Source organism: Temnothorax nylanderi, unplaced genomic scaffold (assembly GCF_030848795.1).
Source record: "Temnothorax nylanderi isolate EJ_2023f unplaced genomic scaffold, tnyl_v1.0 TNYL_tig0793_pilon, whole genome shotgun sequence".
NCBI classification, from domain to species: domain Eukaryota; kingdom Metazoa; phylum Arthropoda; class Insecta; order Hymenoptera; family Formicidae; genus Temnothorax; species Temnothorax nylanderi.
In genome coordinates, this window is record NW_027249855.1 from 1 (window position 1) to 18,242 (window position 18,242).

The 18,242-nt window shown below is 33.3% G+C and overlaps 1 protein-coding gene across 7 annotated transcripts; it reads right to left on the reverse strand.

The window, feature by feature from the left end:
• Positions 1 to 6,650: 6,650 nt before the first annotated feature.
• On the reverse strand, positions 6,651 to 18,161 carry LOC139785392 (uncharacterized). 7 transcript variants are annotated; one of them, XM_071724555.1, is made up of 9 exons: positions 18,039 to 18,161; positions 17,373 to 17,469; positions 10,743 to 10,941; positions 10,073 to 10,379; positions 9,588 to 9,779; positions 8,835 to 8,924; positions 8,158 to 8,378; positions 7,780 to 7,939; positions 7,206 to 7,312 (listed from the first exon to the last, which is right to left on the reverse strand). In XM_071724555.1, exons 5-9 carry the CDS (start codon positions 9,751 to 9,753, stop codon positions 7,230 to 7,232), a joined length of 720 nt encoding a protein of 239 aa, XP_071580656.1. In that variant the 5' UTR covers positions 9,754 to 9,779; positions 10,073 to 10,379; positions 10,743 to 10,941; positions 17,373 to 17,469; positions 18,039 to 18,161; the 3' UTR covers positions 7,206 to 7,229. The 7 variants fall into 7 exon arrangements, with proteins under 7 accessions (XP_071580659.1, XP_071580656.1, XP_071580655.1 ...); XM_071724554.1 differs by lacking the exon at positions 18,039 to 18,161 and adding an exon at positions 17,562 to 17,835; XM_071724556.1 differs by lacking the exon at positions 18,039 to 18,161 and adding an exon at positions 17,562 to 17,835 and having other exon boundaries at positions 10,743 to 10,925; positions 17,373 to 17,484.
• Positions 18,162 to 18,242: the final 81 nt, after the last annotated feature.

Genomic DNA, 18,242 nt, shown 5'->3' on the forward strand with positions numbered 1-18,242 from the left:
AGAGAGAGAGAAGGGGTACGTATCTTAAACATTAAATTTAACATTATATTTAACATTACATTAAACATTATATTTTATCTACAGACAGATAAAATATAATGTTATATTTTATCTGTCATCTAATTGGTGACAGATCTCATCTAAACAATCCTTATATATATATATATAAGGATTGTTTATATATATATATAAGTACCGTCGTCTGTATGTATGTATGTATACTCTTAGAAAAGAATTATAGATACAATACTATTAGGATCGAAATAGGGCCAATCATATTTAGTATTGAAAGAAGAATATTTTAATCTTAAATAGAGGAATTCTTAAATCTAGAATAAAATAATCTTGATGCTATCTCTCTAATTTTCTCAGAATTATTCTAGATTTAAGAATTCCTCTATTTAGGATTAAAATATTCTTCTTATCGAATCCTTATCGAAAGTATATGAAAAATATATATTATATATATAAAAATGAATGTAAATTGAAAATATAATATAAAATTAATATCGATTAAACTCGATATATATTGTTTTATATTGTAATATATATTTTATCTACAGACAGATATATATATATATATATATATATATATAAGGATTGTTTATATATATATAAGTACCGTCGTCTGTATGTATGTATGTATACTCTTAGGAAAGAATTCTAGATACAATACTATTAGGATCGAAATAGGGCCAATCATATTTAGTATTGAAAGAAGAATATTTTAATCTTAAATAGAGGAATTCTTAAATCTAGAATAAAATAATCTTGATGCTATCTCTCTAATTTTCTCAGAATTATTCTAGATTTAAGAATTCCTCTATTTAGGATTAAAATATTCTTCTTATCGAATCCTTATCGAAAGTATATGAAAAATATATATTATATATATAAATTATATGTAAATTGAAAATATAATATAAAATTAATATCGATTAAACTCGATATATATAAATTGTATGTAAATTAAAAATATAGTATAAAATTATTATCGATTAAACTCGATTAAAAATTTATATAAAAAAGATAACACTCGATTAAAAATTCATATAAAAGAATTTCACAGGTATTTAATTTTCTGCAATTCTTTTAACTGGTACTGTATAAAGAAAAAGAACTATAAACATAATGACAATATTAAATAAATGGGATTAAATAAATGGAAAAAAAGTTGATGAAGCAATTAGAAGAACGGTGGTATTCAAAACTTAATATTTTAAGAGTTCTTAACTTCGAATCTCAAAGAATTATAGATTAAACAGGGGTAGAATTTTCCGGGGAGTGCTATAAAGTGTATAATTTTTCGTTACCGATCTTTTTGGAAGCCGGTACCAAAATTTTTTCAATTTTTCGGGAATTAATTGACCGAATCTTAAAGAATTGTATATGAAGTAGGGGTAGAATTTCCCGGGAAGTGCTATAAAGTGTACTATTTTTGTTATTGATCTTTTTGGAAACCGGTTTTTATAATTTTTCCAATTTTTTGGGAAATAATTGATTGAATTTCAAAGAATTATACATGAAGTAGGGGTAGAGGGAGAGAGAGAGGGAGAGAGAGAGGAGAGAGAGGGAGAGAGAGGGAGAGAGAGAGAGGGGGAGAGAGAGAGGGAGAGAGAGAAAGAGGGAAAGAGAGAGAGGGAGAGAGAGAGAGGGAGAGAGAGAGAGGAAGAGAGAGAGGGAGAGAGAGAGAGGGAGAGGGAGAGGGAGAGGGAGAGAGGGAGAGAGAGAGGGAGAGAGAGGGAGAAAGAGGGGGGGGAGAGAGAGAGAGAGAGAGAGAGAGAGAGAGAGAGAGAGAGAGAGAGAGAGAGAGAGAGAGAGAGAGAGAGAGAGAGAGAGAGAGAGAGAGAGAGAGAGAGAGAGAGAGAGAGAGAGAGAGAGAGAGAGAGAGAGAGACTATTTGTGTGTCTTATTACATATGTTCTCCGGGGCGAAGCCCGGGTAATCAGCTAGTTACTTATAAAATATGAAATTAAAAAATAATAAAATGTGGTTAAAAAGTGATACATTAAATCTAATAAATTTCAAACAATATTTATAGAAATAATTTATATATATACAGCTGCATTGAAGTAAAAGTATACTATATATGGAGGTGGAGGGGTAAAAACCACAGTCGTGTAACTCAAATTTTTAAAAATATTTTCTCGTGTGCATAGATGCAATCTGTACAATATATAAATTGCATCTATGCACACGAGAAAAGATTTTTAAAAATTTGACTTACACCACTGTGGTTTTTACCCCTCCATATATGATAAGACTCGCTATTTCAAATTTTATGGATTACTGGTAGCATTACGTTTAATACACATGTGTAGTAGTGTATTACACATTTTGTAGATTACATGTGTAGTCTACTACACAAGTCACTTACCACACGTGTAGTATATTACACATATAATGGATTACACGTGTAGTCTACTACACAAGTCACTTACCACACGTGTAGTATATTACATATATAGTGGATTACACGTGTAGTGGATTTCACCCTTCATGATTAGACGTGTATTCCATATTACAGGGATTTCACGCACTAAGTAATTACAGCGTGTAATAACTACAGATTATTGTGTTCCTTTCTGTGATAACTACAGGTGGTCCTGTAGTAACTACACAAGTGTAATATTTACTGGCTGTAGTTTCTTTCCGTAAGGGAAACGTGTTTTCAGAAGGTGAAAGTGAAATTTTCTGCGCGTGGAAATTTTGTAATATCTGCAATAATATTTGCTCTCTAAATCTCGAGGTACGTGATTATAAAGAGTAATGCATGCTGAACACGAATCCAGTGTAGTTTTTTCATTATCGTTGATGTCTAATATTTCGTGGGCGATCAAACCTGAAACTTGTGTTTGGGGCTAATCAGTCAATAAGCACCCGGGGCTGGTCAGTCACTGTGGCGCACCGGGCGCACGACTTCAGCTCACGGCGAATTCGGCGATTTCAGGTTAGGTTTCTCTCGAGCGTGATTCTGTCTTCCCTTGCACGTGCGTCAGTTTGTATAGGAGGGAAATAGTACGCACGTATCGTCGCAAAACGGGTGTTTTGGCCGACCGAAAAGATGGCGGACCGTTGTTTTTGAGATCGCTCGCGCTCACGGCACGTCGGCGAGGTACGGCGAGGCACGACACGGCTCTGAGATCCCGCGATTTCCGCACGAGAGTTGACATGCCGCGCGCGCGGTAGATCGTCGTTGTTGGTCGTTGTGTCAGTGACAGTCGCGCGTGCGACCGCATCGTCCAGCGTTTGCCGCATCGTCTCGGCGTCATTGTCGCCGGCGTTGTAGTGGTGGTGGTGTCGGTGGTGGCCATCGTCGTCGTCGTCGTGGTGGTGGTGGTGGTGGTGGTGGTGGTGGTGGTGGTGGTGGTGGTGGTGGTGGTGGTGGTGGTGGTGGTGGTGGTGGTGGTGGTGGTGGTGGTGGTGGTGGTGGTGGTCGTCGTCGTCGTCGTCGTCGTCGCGTCGAGGAATCGGCGCGAGGACGCCGTCGAGTCGGTAAAATGGTCGCGCTCCACCGCGAGCTTTTCTAACCCCCCCTGTCGCTATTTATCGCTCCCCCGCGAGAAACGCGGCTTGGTAAGGTTGCTCGAGGGTCCGCGCTGATCCTATGGCATCGGAACGCCGTCACGCGTGTTCCCCGTGGTTGCCCGCGTTGACAATATGACGTGCCGTTGGGGAGTTTACGATTTGGTTAACCTCTGTATTCACGTGCCTAAATTGTTTTATGGAATAGGTAAAACAATTATTTTTTAATAATGTTTCGCATAAAAATTTTAAATAAATTTTTATATTTTTCTCTTAAAAAACAATTATTAAAATGTATCCTATCATTTTTCCGGATTAAATGTACGTATATGTATTGAAAATGCAGTGTGACTGATTAACCCCGGGGGGGTGACGCTTAAACCCCGGCATTTTTGAGATTTCAATTTTTCCACCGTTGTCGTTTTTGCTCTATACCGGTTAAACAAAGCGACGTAGATAAAAATTTCCTATATAAATTTTGTAGCTAAAGGTTCGCTCTTTACAGTGGTATACCACATTTAACTAAAATTATTTATTTTCTTGTTAAAAATCGGCACTGAAAAAAAACTGACCTTTTAGCCCCGGTCTCCCCTACATGATTTTTTCTGATAAACTAAAAAAAAATTTTATTTTTATAAATATTGTCTTTACCTGACGACAATATTTACTTTATACAAAAATTCTGCAGTTTTTCTATAGAAAATAGTGATGCAGCCCTCTACAAAAAACTGCCAGGAATAATATCGTGCAATTAGAAGTAAGATTTAAAGCCTAAAAAAAAGATATTACTTAGACTAGTGGAAGATGCAAGGTTAGGTGCTATCTTTGTCTATATCCTTGTCTATACAAGGACAGATATAGTCGGTGAGCACTTCTTTATCGACGCTGATCGAGTTCGCCTGCGGCTCCAGCATCCCCTTAAGGTGCGATTTCACGATGACGCTCGACGCTGGATTCGAGCGTCAAACAGCGCCAAAAAGCTAAACCGTGTTTAGCTTTGACACTCGACGCTCGAATTCAGCCAATCCAGTGGTTAGGTTATATTTCGCGTCCCTCTGAATCTATCACGTGACCAGATTTGACGCTCGAATCCAGCGTCGAGCGTCATCGTGAAATCGCACCTTTATGCTGCGTTCCCACTATACGCGTCGCGCGTCGCGTCACGACGCCGCGTCATGAGTTATCCAATCAAAACGTTTCATTTTTATGGCAAGATCTCGCGTCGGAAATGATGTCATAAAATGAAACGTTTTGATTGTATAACTCATGACGCGGCGTCGTGACGCGACGCGCGACGCGTATAGTGGGAACGCAGCATTAGGCTGGATTCGAGGAGCGCGCTATTAGCGCTATTTGCTTATTCTATCCTTGTTTTACATCTGATGAGCGATAAAAACAAAATAATTCAATAGCGCGCTCCCCGAAAGCAGCCTTATTAAACGCTTAACAGAGGATCTCTGAATGTTTTAAAGAACTCTCAGCAAACGTCATACGTCATGTAAACGCTGTGCAAACTCTCAAAAACGCTATATACAAACGCCTTTCAAACGCTGCAGCGTTGCAATTTCCGCTCTACGAACTCTCTACTGACCGTTTCTAAACTCTCAACGAACTTCCGCAAACGCTCACGTAAACATCAAACAAACGTTTATGAAACTTCTCATTTTTGCCAGGGAATAGGAGTTGGTGGAATATTATGAACATAACTGTTGGAAAATATTGTAAAATTAATAATTATATTGAACATCCATACAATAATCAAGATAAATTATTCATTATGCCAGATTCTGTGCACGTGTACAAAAATGTTTCATGCTCATTAACATCAGGAAAAAAATTTTATTTAGACGAAACTCTGGTAAAAAAATATAACTTACCATCCAATGAAATTTCTCTGACACCTATTCGCGAAGTTTTTAATTTAGACCAAAAGAATACGTTAAAATTGTGCCCATATCTTAAAGAAAGCTCTATAACGCCATCCCATTTTGAGAAGATGAATGTATCTTTAAGTGTGAGTTTATTAAATAAAAGTGTCGCGTCCGCTATATTGTTTCATATAGCCAATAATAATATAGCTGGTGAGCATAAAACCACTGCCTGGTTTTTGAATATTATGTATAAAGGGTTTAAACTCATGACAGGTCGCTATATCAGAAGCTTGCACTATCTTATTGTAAAGTAGATGTGTACAAAGATAATATTAATTTTCTGCCAGATTTTCTGGAAATTGTTCGAGAAATTACAGTCTCGAACGGAGGATGGAAACCTTTTCAAAGTGGTTTATTACTTTGTACTCAGACTGCTCTAGATGTGCAAGCTGAATATTTAGAGAAACACAATTTCAAGTATTTATACTTATTATTAGGAAGGTTCACTCAAGATGCCTTAGAAAATCTATTTTCACAAATTCGAGGGAGAAAATCTGTACCGGACGCTCGTGAATTTAAACAAGCGTTTAGACTTGTTTGTTTATCACAATATCAAGCAAATATTAATCGTAGTAATTATTCTGTTATTGACTCTAATGATCTTATTACTTATTGTAATGAAATAAAACAATTAGATTCTAGAAATTCCTCTGCAGAAAAAAGATGTCTGCAGAGCAATGAAAATTTATGGGATGTAAATATATATCAACCATTGCTTGAAAATGAAAAGGAAACTGATTTAAATAATACAGTTCAAGCTGCATTATATTATTTAATAGGTGCATTATTATTTAAAATAAAGAAAAATTTTACACATTGCAATAATTGTTTTAATGTTCTTGTGACTACGAATCCCATACAGCACAAAATATTTTTTCAATATTTTTAAAATATTTTTTAGGAAGATTAAAATAATTCACAAAAATATTTTTAGAATGTTTCTATGTCCGCCAGATCATGTCAGGAAAATATTTTCTAAAATATTTTTAAAAGATTGCAAATAAATATATTCAGTAATATTTGTAAAATATTTTTAAAATATTGCTTTAAAAAATAAAATATGTTTAAAAGGGCATACAAATATTTCAAAAATATTTTTGTAATATTCCTAAAATATTTCTAAAAGAAATTAAAATTAATTTGTAAAATTTTTTAAAAATATTTTAAAAATATTGTAAAATAAAGAATACAAAATTTAATTGTACTTATTTTTATTTATTATATGATACATAGAATCTTATGTTTTAATCTACAGAAAATACAAAAACTGTACAAAATAACAATAAAATCTTTTTTTTTAATAACAGAAACTAAAAAATATATAACATTTGTGTGTGTTCTTAATATAATCAAATATAATACATTCAAATATAATGAAGTTTCTTTTTTCTGCTTTTTTTAAAAAGAGGAATCTTCTCTTTAAACTTTTAAACAAATAATTAATCTATACAGATTGTTATAAATCTTTAAGCATCTTTTTTTAAAGTGGGAAAAAACCACTTAATCAAGGTATATGCGGAATAAATGCCAGGCTGGAATTTTTCGCTATATCACTCGCACGGAACCATGTCCCATCTCAAAAACAAGCTTTTAATATTAAGCTAGAGTATCTTCTTCCTCATCGTTTTCGTCAAATTCCATGTTGAGAGTAACAGCTGATTTTGTCCTAGTACAAAAAATATAATGTTTGCTTAGCTCAAAAACAAAAAAATGTTTGAATATCTTTGATTTTTATTGCTAACTTACTGTAATCTCTCCTTTGATAGTCTGGTCTTAGAACTGTCCAACCATTTCGAAATGGAAGAAATATATAATTTCCGCGTCGGTAACGCTTGGATAAGAAAACTGTGCTGCTTCTATTACAAAAGAAAACTATATTATTAAAAATATTAAATATAATTACATTTTTTATATCTTAAATTTACGGCTCCTGAGCTCTCCACGGCCAAGTTGAATATTGTGACATCAGAGGCAAGAAATGATACGCTGATAATTTTTGCGTGCCATTTATAAATAACAAAATATTTGGATAAAACAATATTTCAAATCGCTTTAGCACATTCATAAAACTGCCCAAAAACTATTTTTTTCCCTCGACAGTTAATAAACACCCGTAAAATAAATATGATATAAAATGCAATATAATGAATAAATGTCATATTATTCGCATATATTATAAGTATGCTAAAGCGATTTGAAGTGTTCTTTTATCTAAATATCTTTTTATTTGCAAATGGCATACAAGAATTCTTGGCGTGTTATTTCTCGCCTCTAATGTCACGATCTAACATGGCTGCGGCAAGTATCCAGGAGTCTTACATACTATGGATGCAAGTATTCAATTTGGTACAATAAAATTTCTTTTTGCCCTTTTGGCCTTTATAGCTAAATTCTACCGCAACAGTGTTTGTGATACATGTATTCATTATGTTCCATATGAGATTATGACTACTATAGCCACCTTTAGATATAAAATACTGTATCTGAAAATGTTTAATATTTATGTTAAATTGTATGTAAAGTTGACACAAAACATTATAAATTGTTATTTTTCAATTTCTAACGTAACACATAAAGGAGATCAGCTTCATATGTATATAGCATTCAAAGATATATAGGACACCTAATTTCGTTCCAAGGTCAAAAATATTTTTTTTATACGCCTGTGTTATTAGTAATATGAATTTATTGAAATACTTACTACTTGGCTGAAGAAACTTTTGTTATTCAATCTTATCTCCAGATCCGTCAAATTTTCGAACTTTTTAATAGGAAATAGTTTTGATAACTCTTCGCTGAAGTGTAACTGTGATTGAGGTATTTTTACATGAGAATCTCTCTCCATAGCAGTCAGTCTTGCCATTATCGTTTCATTTTGTAGCTCAATATTGTTTATTTTGTAAAGCATTTTTGTCTGCAGTTCTGAAACAATTCATTTATTACATTAATAATAAAATTACATTTTTATACGTGTTTTATTATAATATACTAAAAATTACTATATACTGTGTGTAAATAATTATCAAGATATTGTAAGCTAAATATTGAAAAAGTTATCAAGTTTTATCTCAAAAGGTATTAAGTAAATATAAAATGTTACAGACAAAAGTTGTTCAAATTAATTATTAGAAAAAGATAATACAATAAAAAATAAGGGTTTTATTTAAAAAATTTAACTTGAGCTCTCCTGGGCCCAACACGAGCCTCCGGATCCAAAATCTAATAAGATTTCGTTATTGGCCCCCTTTAAACCCTCTAACTTTTATCTAAAACATTTTTCTAATAAATCAATATTTTCTGAGATAATTGGCCGGAACTTTTGATATGCACCCCATAAATATTATAGTCTATAGATTACTTATAAATTGTCTCACATACCAATTGTATATTGATATGTATCAGAGTTTGTTTCCCATGTGATTCCATTACATGATTTATTGCTCGTTGATAATTCTGTGCTGCTTCTGGCTGCAACAGTTTTTTTTGTTCTAACATAAATTTAACATGTATAACATTCGTTTAAAAGTATCTATTTACAAAACTAATAGCAAATAAAAATTTAAAATTAAGATCTAGAATTGCAAGTTCAATTTTCTTGAGTTTAAAAGTACAAAACATTGGCATAATAACATTGATTTTTTTATGATTACAGCACCTTTACTCTGTACATGGCAAATGATAAATGTTGATATGTATTTAACATATTTTTTTCCGTCTAACATAAAATTGCTTACTATTGCGTTATTGTAGCTAACATTAATACTAATCAAGAAAATTTATTTTTATGCAACATTACAACTTTAATGTTCAATATCTTTCCAGTGTCCAGAGAATAATATGTCACTGATTCTGTCCTCAGTTGCTTCTGTAAGTACATTGTAGTCAATATTTGTTGCTATTCTATGGAATATCCTATCAATTACTTGTTTCAATAATTAAAAGTATAACATAAATTGTATAGTAACTACCTTAAATCAAGTGCAATAAAATATAAAGTAAAATAAATGAAATTATTTTCTAAAAATACGAACTTTAAACCAAAAAAGATGGAATTGCCATAATCACAATTCAGCAGATAGACGAGGTAATTGTCTTAAACTACTTATTTGATATTTGTAAATATTTAGTTACCTCTTTTGTTGACGAAAGAATGTCTACAAAATTTCCCAGTTATATCTTTCAATGGTTCTAGTAATGATTGGCCAGATTTACTTTTATTTTTGGATTTATCAGTCTCGTTATATTCATCATTACCAGAATCTGACAGATCTGCTTGCACTTCAATATCCGATGCCATACTGGATTCTCTTTTCTCCGTTAGATCTAAAACAAAATTGTTATTTTCTACATTTATGTTAAATGAAGTAAATGTATGAATAACCACAATATTATGTTTTAATAAAAAAAAAACGAAAAAAGAACAAAATTTACAAATATAACAGTTTATATGCGTATAACAGCCAAGATGTAATAGAAAAGTGCATAATTATTATTATAGACTTGCTTAATAATAAATAAATAAATACATACATACATTAATAATAACAAAATAAATACAATAAAGAATCAACGTAATTGTACTAGCTGTTATTTTAATCATACATATTATAAGTTACCTTTCTTATCAACTATGATACGTTTCGGAAATGTGACTTTTTTATTTTCAATTATTTTAACTTTTGACTTAGTTGATTGAGATACAGCTTCTGCAGTTGTTGACAAGGTAGATGGCTGTTGTGGATATGGTATATCAATTTTTTTTTTTCACTGGTTGAGATTGTTCATCATTGTCATTGTAATATATATCAGTTTCAGGATATTTATTATGTCTTTGATGTCGAGTTCGTTTCATTTTATCCACATCGCTTACGTCCGAAATTTCATCTATATATTTCAATTTTTCTTGGGCATCCTCGTAAGTATCTGGAAGACAATTATTCCATGAGATACAAAACACTATTAAAAATAATTTAAAATGACATTACATTTATTTTTAAAAGAAGCAAACATCTAATAGCATTAAAAGCAAAAATTTAATTATGAATCAAACCTTAAATAATTGTTGAAAACAATACATTATGTATTTTTACGGTTAACAATAATAACAAGTTTAGAAATATTTCTACTGTTTAAGCAAAGATTTTTTTACAAAGACAATAGATCAAAATTCGTACTGAACTGGTTACTTGGTGTAGAAAAATTATAAGCCTGTACAGAATTGTTAAAATTTCTTGAGTTAACACTTTAATAGCAACAGTTGTTATTTGTAAATATTTTCTGACTGACCTGCCGTTTTGATGACGTCAAGAACACAATATTCGTACCATTGCTCTGTCGGGGCTAATAATTTCTTTTTTGCTTTAATAATCTTATTCGAGTCTTTCGAAGAGAACGGAGGCCACTTCGAAACCATTTTGTCCTTATTTAGCCATATCGTCGGTATGACATCAAGTCCCTCTTCAAATTGTACTATAGAGAACATTTTCTAACATGCAGGTAAACAAATTATTATATTGTAATTAACATTTCACGAAGCTTAATAAAAGTCATTATAAGAAGCTTAATAAAAGTCTCTCACTATAAGAATTTTTTTATCTTGAAAACCAATCAAATAAATAAGTTTTTTTATGAAAAAATTAGTTTTTACTTTTAAGAGCTACGACAACGGAAGTATTCGATATTCGGTCTAAGCTAGATCTTGGTAGCTTAATAATATTTTTAAGTAAAATTAAAAATGGCTATTTCTCTAACTAATTTAATCCATTTAATTCTTATCGGTCTTATTTCACTTATTGGAAATATTCAAATTTTATACATCTTTTTGTTGGAAAAAAAAACATCACTTTAGATCTTAATAAAATTGGTCCATTGTAACATCAGTCACATCTTTATGTCGACTTTTCAGTTTACTACGTAAAAAAGAAGAAACAAAAGCAGCAAAAATATCTTACAATTTCTAAAAATTCCTTCTGACTTCCCTAATGAACTTACAATTTAGAAATCTTTTTCTGTTTCTTTCGTTTATAACTTTATTGAAATAAAATATGGCACTTTTTTGATAAATAAAAAAAATTGTTTCAATTTACAATATATTTATTATCATAACTCTTTATTATCATAATGTTGTTAACATTCATGTTTAGCACATGAAAAAGTGCAACAAAAATTATTTAAAAAATTTAAGAATGTAAAATTGAACAGCTTGCAAATCTCAGTAATATAATTTATGTATGTATTAAGGATTTTATTAAATAAATAGAGAAGTCCACATTGCAATGTACAATAACAAAAATTAATAAAAAATTGTTGACATCTCATTATATGTTTTATATTTACTAAAAATTAGCAACATTTTGTGTATGAATAATAGGAAATAGAATTATATAACTGCGATAAGGCATTTTATACATTTTGCAGAATATGTCTTCATATACCCATGCTTCAACCGGTTTATAATTAGAATCAGTAACAATTTTGATAATAATAAATGTTGAAGAGCATGGTTTTGTATATAGTTGTTTATTTTTCTCTTCCAATTGTTTGCCTATTATATATAATTTATTTTGGGATATAGCAAAGTTACAAATTTCAACAATAATCCCATTTGTAAGTTGTACGCAATTATTTCGATCGTCATCAGTAGAATTTAGGACTAAATTATTAGTTTGTAATATCTTATATTGAAACTCATAATGCAAATCATAAGTTACTGGGCCTGTATTATGAGCTTGCTTTAAATAAACATTATCTATGTAACGAATTTTATTACATTTTTTAAAGTTATCTTGTGCCTTATCTTGTATGTATTGATGGCTTATACCGGGTGAATCTTAATGGATGCACCAACTTTTTACCATAGGAGATGAGTTACCGACCGCAACTGTAATGAACCGAACGATCCATAGGTGACACCAGCTTAAATCGACCGCTTCGATCGACGAGTCCGAGGTGATGTACAGGCAAGTTAAAAACTGTGAATCAAATAACGTATATCGTATGTACATACTTTTCTAATATATCCAACTGTCTTACGCATTTTTCTTTTTACATATAATTTTATTTAATAACACGATTTCTTATTATTCTCCATCTATGCGCAACGTATTTACCGCATGTACTACGTTTACGCGAGCGTTACTTTTGTAGTAACTTACGACAATTCACTCGTTTACGCAGAGTAAATTATCGTAAGTTACTACAAAATTTCCTTTACGCGAAGGAATTATCGAAAGTTACTACAGAAGTAACGCTCGCGTAAACGTAGTAATATAGTACGGGATCCGGCCGCGTGATTTATACGTTTATCTGTTATTTTATCGAAATGCGATTTTAATGGATGATTACATATCAGGTCATACATCGCGGCCGGTGTGCCTAGCAAAATCTTGCCGCAAGTACCCTCAATTAGAGCTGTTTTAATTAAATTTTTTAAGACAACTTCGTTCATTTGTTTGCGAAGTAAATGAAGCGTCATCTGAAAGAGAGTGATCTAAAAAACTTGAAAAAAATAGGTTCCCACCTCTCAGTCTGCCGCAACCTCCTGGCAGCCAGATGCAAACAGGTTCTTTTTTGTTAATTATCAACGTTCATCGTGTATCGAGACAATTTTTACACAAATTGAAGCTAAATTTTTCCTCTACACGATGGAATATGGTTGCCTGCGTAAAAGCTGCCGCAACTAGTGGTTGCCAGCATTTGAATGACTCGTTCTCGCCTGCGCGAGCTCTTCAATCTTACAATGTGTTACAATGGAATAATCACAGCAATTTCCTTGCATTTCTTTAATATTACAATAGTTCCTAAATAAGTTTTCAAAAATTCCTTTTATAAATAAATTCCGCCGCTCATTTGTCTTCCGACTCGTCTGAACTCGCAACATCATACTCCAAATCATCAGAATTATCATTCGCGTTTTCAGATCTTTTATTCATCGACACGCGCAATTTTTGTAAATTCGATGTGGCAAAATGCTACAGATCCGTGTTGTATTAAATTACGCGCTGAAGATTGCGGTTGGTTATTAGATGGTTTTTTGAAGCCAACGTGGTTCGTTGGGTACCCAACGCCGTTGAAAGTCGAAGATGTATTGCGCGTGTCGATGAATGAAAGTTCTGAAAACGCGAATGATAATTCTGATGATTTGGAGTATGATGTTGCGAGTTCAGACGAGTCGGAAGACGAATGAGCAGCGGAATTTATTTATAAAAGGAATTTTTGAAAACTTGTTTAGGAACTATTGTAATATTAAAGAAATGCAAGGAAATTGCTGTGATTATTCCATTGTAACACATTGTAAGATTGAAGAGCTCGCGCAGGCGAGAACGAGTCATTCAAATGCTGGCAACCACTAGTTGCGGCAGCTTTTACGCAGGCAACCATATTCCATCGTGTAGAGGAAAAATTTAGCTTCAATTTGTGTAAAAATTGTCTCGATACACGATGAACGTTGATAAATTAACAAAAAAGAACCTGTTTGCATCTGGCTGCCAGGAGGTTGCGGCAGACTGAGAGGTGGGAACCTATTTTTTTCAAGTTTTTTAGATCACTCTCTTTCAGATGACGCTTCATTTACTTCGCAAACAAATGAACGAAGTTGTCTTAAAAAATTTAATTAAAACAGCTCTAATTGAGGGTACTTGCGGCAAGATTTTGCTAGGCACACCGGCCGCGATGTATGACCTGATATGTAATCATCCATTAAAATCGCATTTCGATAAAATAACAGATAAACGTATAAATCACGCGGCCGGATCCCGTACTATATTACTACGTTTACGCGAGCGTTACTTCTGTAGTAACTTTCGATAATTCCTTGCGTAAAGGAAATTTTGTAGTAACTTACGATAATTTACTCTGCGTAAACGAGTGAATTGTCGTAAGTTACTACAAAAGTAACGCTCGCGTAAACGTAGTACATGCGGTAAATACGTTGCGCATAGATGGAGAATAATAAGAAATCGTGTTATTAAATAAAATTATATGTAAAAAGAAAAATGCGTAAGACAGTTGGATATATTAGAAAAGTATGTACATACGATATACGTTATTTGATTCACAGTTTTTAACTTGCCTGTACATCACCTCGGACTCGTCGATCGAAGCGGTCGATTTAAGCTGGTGTCGCCTATGGATCGTTCGGTTCATTACAGTTGCGGTCGGTAACTCATCTCCTATGGTAAAAAGTTGGTGCATCCATTAAGATTCACCCGGTATAATCTAATTCAGAAATTCTTCTAGCAATCTGCTGAAGTGGTTTCTCTCCTTTTCTAAGTAAACATTTTAGCGATTTCAGATAATTTTCGAAGACAAATGCACTGAAGGTCTCTAATGCCCCGAATTTTTGTACATCTGCCGACAGATGCAACAGATTATGAATGTCCCAGATAGCAAAATGTGTTCGTTCTGAGTACATATTGTACTCACGTTTATTAAAAACATGATAGCAAGAATAGACACAGATGCGGGCTCATATGTTGCTCAGAATGCAGACATGTTATGAAATCTATAAAAGTTTACAAAATAGTGACATAATGAACACATAAATGTTCAATGAAATACTGCATATTGTGTGCATATAAAGCTCAAGAAATGACAACAATTTTAAATATTTCATACTTAATAAAATTATTTAAAAACATGTAAATAAATAAGTAAGACATATCCAACAATTTATCAAAAATTGCTTCGCAGACCTCTGCACTATGTGATACCAGAGGTATCACTTAAGCTGATCTGCAGCAAAGAACATTGTAATTAGGCTTCTCACAAGCTCGCCTCTTATACTAGCGCGTGATGATTTTTGATTACGAGAAAGTGACGCGTGGTATAGCCGCGTCGCGGCAGCGTGCGGTACTAGCGCTCGCGGTAATTGTTGTAAAATTATTTCCACCAGGGTCAGCATGTGATTATCATGAGTTGGCTAAGTAACGTCAATATCTGAGCTCATATATTTCCTCATATACATGTTAACTTGTACTCATGATGTGTATCATCACAATATGATCACAAGACATACATCACATTTCGATCAATATCAGAAGATCATGACGTGATGAAATCTGATCATCAGGCATTGCTATCTGGGGTTAAACGTTACATATCTTTTTCCGTAAATAGTTTCAAAACATTGTACAAAATGTTGTAGAAGTTCCCCTGCGTAAATGACGTTATTTGATTCTTTTATTAGGCTGGAATTTGCAAGTATTGTCACAGCCACATGCAAAGTTAAAAAATTATCATATAAATCGTCTTTTAATATATTTTGTAGCACTAAAGGACCCCAATACAATAAAAATTGTCTGAATTCCGTGGCTTTCCATTTCCTCCACTCTTTCAAATGTCTAGGGCATCTAGCAAATTCTGTAGGCTTGTATTTTCTTAAATTCAGCAACCTATTAGAAATTTGATCGATTTCATTTGCTGATAATCTAATACCAAGAGGACCTGATAACCACAGCCGTATTAATGTACGCATCACACCCAGATAAACTAAGTGCATGGGGTCTAACACAACATTTGATACTAAACCTACAAAAGGTAATTCGTCATCTGTTCTTAAATGACCAATTGATCCGGGAAAGCATACTGTGCCATCAATGCATTCACCTTCGATTTTACATTTAGTGCAACTATTATAACCACTGTGATACTTAACATTCAGAATGTAAGACTTAGCTGGAGAATCACATACAAATGCAACAATTCTAATAACGTAAGTCTTATTATTGTAATAAAATCCGTTGTTAATTAATATCACGGCTACTTCGACAAAACACTGTAGATATTCATTACAATTTTCAGGCTTTCCTACTCCGCAATAAATTCCAATAGGATGTACAATGTTTAACATAGAGTCAGAGCATAAAATAGGCCACAGACTTTTACTTGTGGATTCTCCTACAGGGGCTCCATCAATATTTATTGTTAAATGTAAAATATCAAAGGTGTAAGGCTGCATCTTAAGACGTTGTTCAATAATTTTGTGTACTGCAATGGTTAACCCAAAATGACAATAATGCCCATGTCCCATAACAACAATATCAGTAGATCGTGGAGTACACAATAAAGTACGAGCATCCATAGGCAAAGTAACATTTGGAATTTCATTCAGAATACGTAACAAAGAGGATACAGCATTTAATGGTATTTTAAATTGTTGAGTCCAAATGCATAGTTTTTGTTGTAATTTCTCTTTTCGCTGTTCTGAAGTACATTCAAATAAACTACTTGTTTCATCGTCCACAATAACTTGTTCATCTTCAACTACGACATATTCGTTATTATCATCATCATCCCGAATTTCTACGTCCAATTCAAACTCATTCTCACTGAATTGTTCAATATCTGAGGTATAAGTTACATTAGTAATATCCAATAAATCATCAACATAATCGACATTGTCATTTGGCGATGAAGAATTTGAAGGATCTGTGAGCTGTACATTATTGTCACAGACTTGAGCACCATTACAATATGTATTAGCATTCGTAGAAGATTCGGCAAGATTATCTTCACTAAAAATTCGGCTATGAATTTCGTTCAAGTCACTTAATGTTTGCTGACTAATTATACGACGCTTGTGCCTTTCACTATATACGTCCACAGTCTTTTTTCGTTTATTAAACATTGTTGACAGAAAACTAAACAAATTACAAAGGAAGCGAGATAATAAGACTATATATTCAATGTAACAACGTAATTGTATAGTTGCTAGTGAAAAATGAAACAATATGAGACGTTCTCTTACTTTTCAAAAATCATGCGCATTCTATATATAATAGTTGAAAAATAATACTAAACCTAGAATGGATTGAAACGACATCCGGCAAGGACACAAAAAGAAACAAAGGTAACAAAAGGAAAAAGGCAAAAACAAGCAAAACAGAAATTGTTAAACAATTAAATTGAATATCTTACCTTTCACTATAAACTCGTCTTTTTCTTCTTCTTTTGGTATGGTCTTCTTTTCACGTTGGAGAAAAAAAAAAAAGGTGAACTGAGGCAAGAAGTTCAGCTGAAACAAACAAGCCTTATATTATTACATAAAAACGCGTGTACTTAAAGGTTATAACCTAGAGAGCGTACTTAAAAGTTAACCTAACGTACAGATTGAAATAATATCCGAGTCTCGACTGAGTGCTCTCAGGTGTCCCCGACCTCCTGCCAAAACGAACTCCCGACGGCTCGGTTGCGCGGAGTTGAGCACGCTCGGCTTCGCCGCGAGAGCTCTCGCTACCGTAGCCACGGGACTCCGCAATTTCTCCGTGTCGCAGATCGCGTTCCTGCCCGAGTTTAGAATACTTCTCGTTATATCGCCCGAGTGTGCATGCACTACCGAATCGTTGTAATATACCGCGTTCCGTTCGTCCGTCCTACCGCCCGAGTGCACCAGCACTACCGATCGTTGTAATATATACCACGTTCCGTTCGTCCATCCTACCGCCCGAGTGTACAGGCACTACCGCATCGTTGTAATATACCGCGTTCCGTTCGTAAGGACACAAAAAAAACAAAGATAACGAAAGGAAGAAAACCAATAATAAGCAAAACCGAAATTAAAAATGAATAAATTAAATATCTTACCTTTCACTAAACTCGTCTCTTTCTTCTTTCAGTTGAGATCGAGAATTCGAATTCCGAGACTGACTGCGCACAGAGACCAGAGTAGGGATGTGCGATACTGTATCGATATTGCGAATATCGATACTTTGTAACTAAAATATCGATATTTTGTATCGATATTTCAGCCAACGATATTTACATGTATCGATACTAGATCCCGAATAT

Coding starts and splice junctions, on each gene's coding strand:
- LOC139785392 (XM_071724555.1), bottom strand. CDS start 9,753: ATGGCATCGGATATTGAAGTGCAAGCAGATCTGTCAGATTCTGGTAAT. Junction 7,940..8,157: donor AAAGTTTCTTCAGCCAAGTA/GTAAGTATTTCA, acceptor AAACATTTTCAG/ATACAGTATTTTATATCTAA. Junction 7,313..7,779: donor ATTGAATACTTGCATCCATA/GTATGTAAGACT, acceptor CTTTTGTAATAG/AAGCAGCACAGTTTTCTTAT.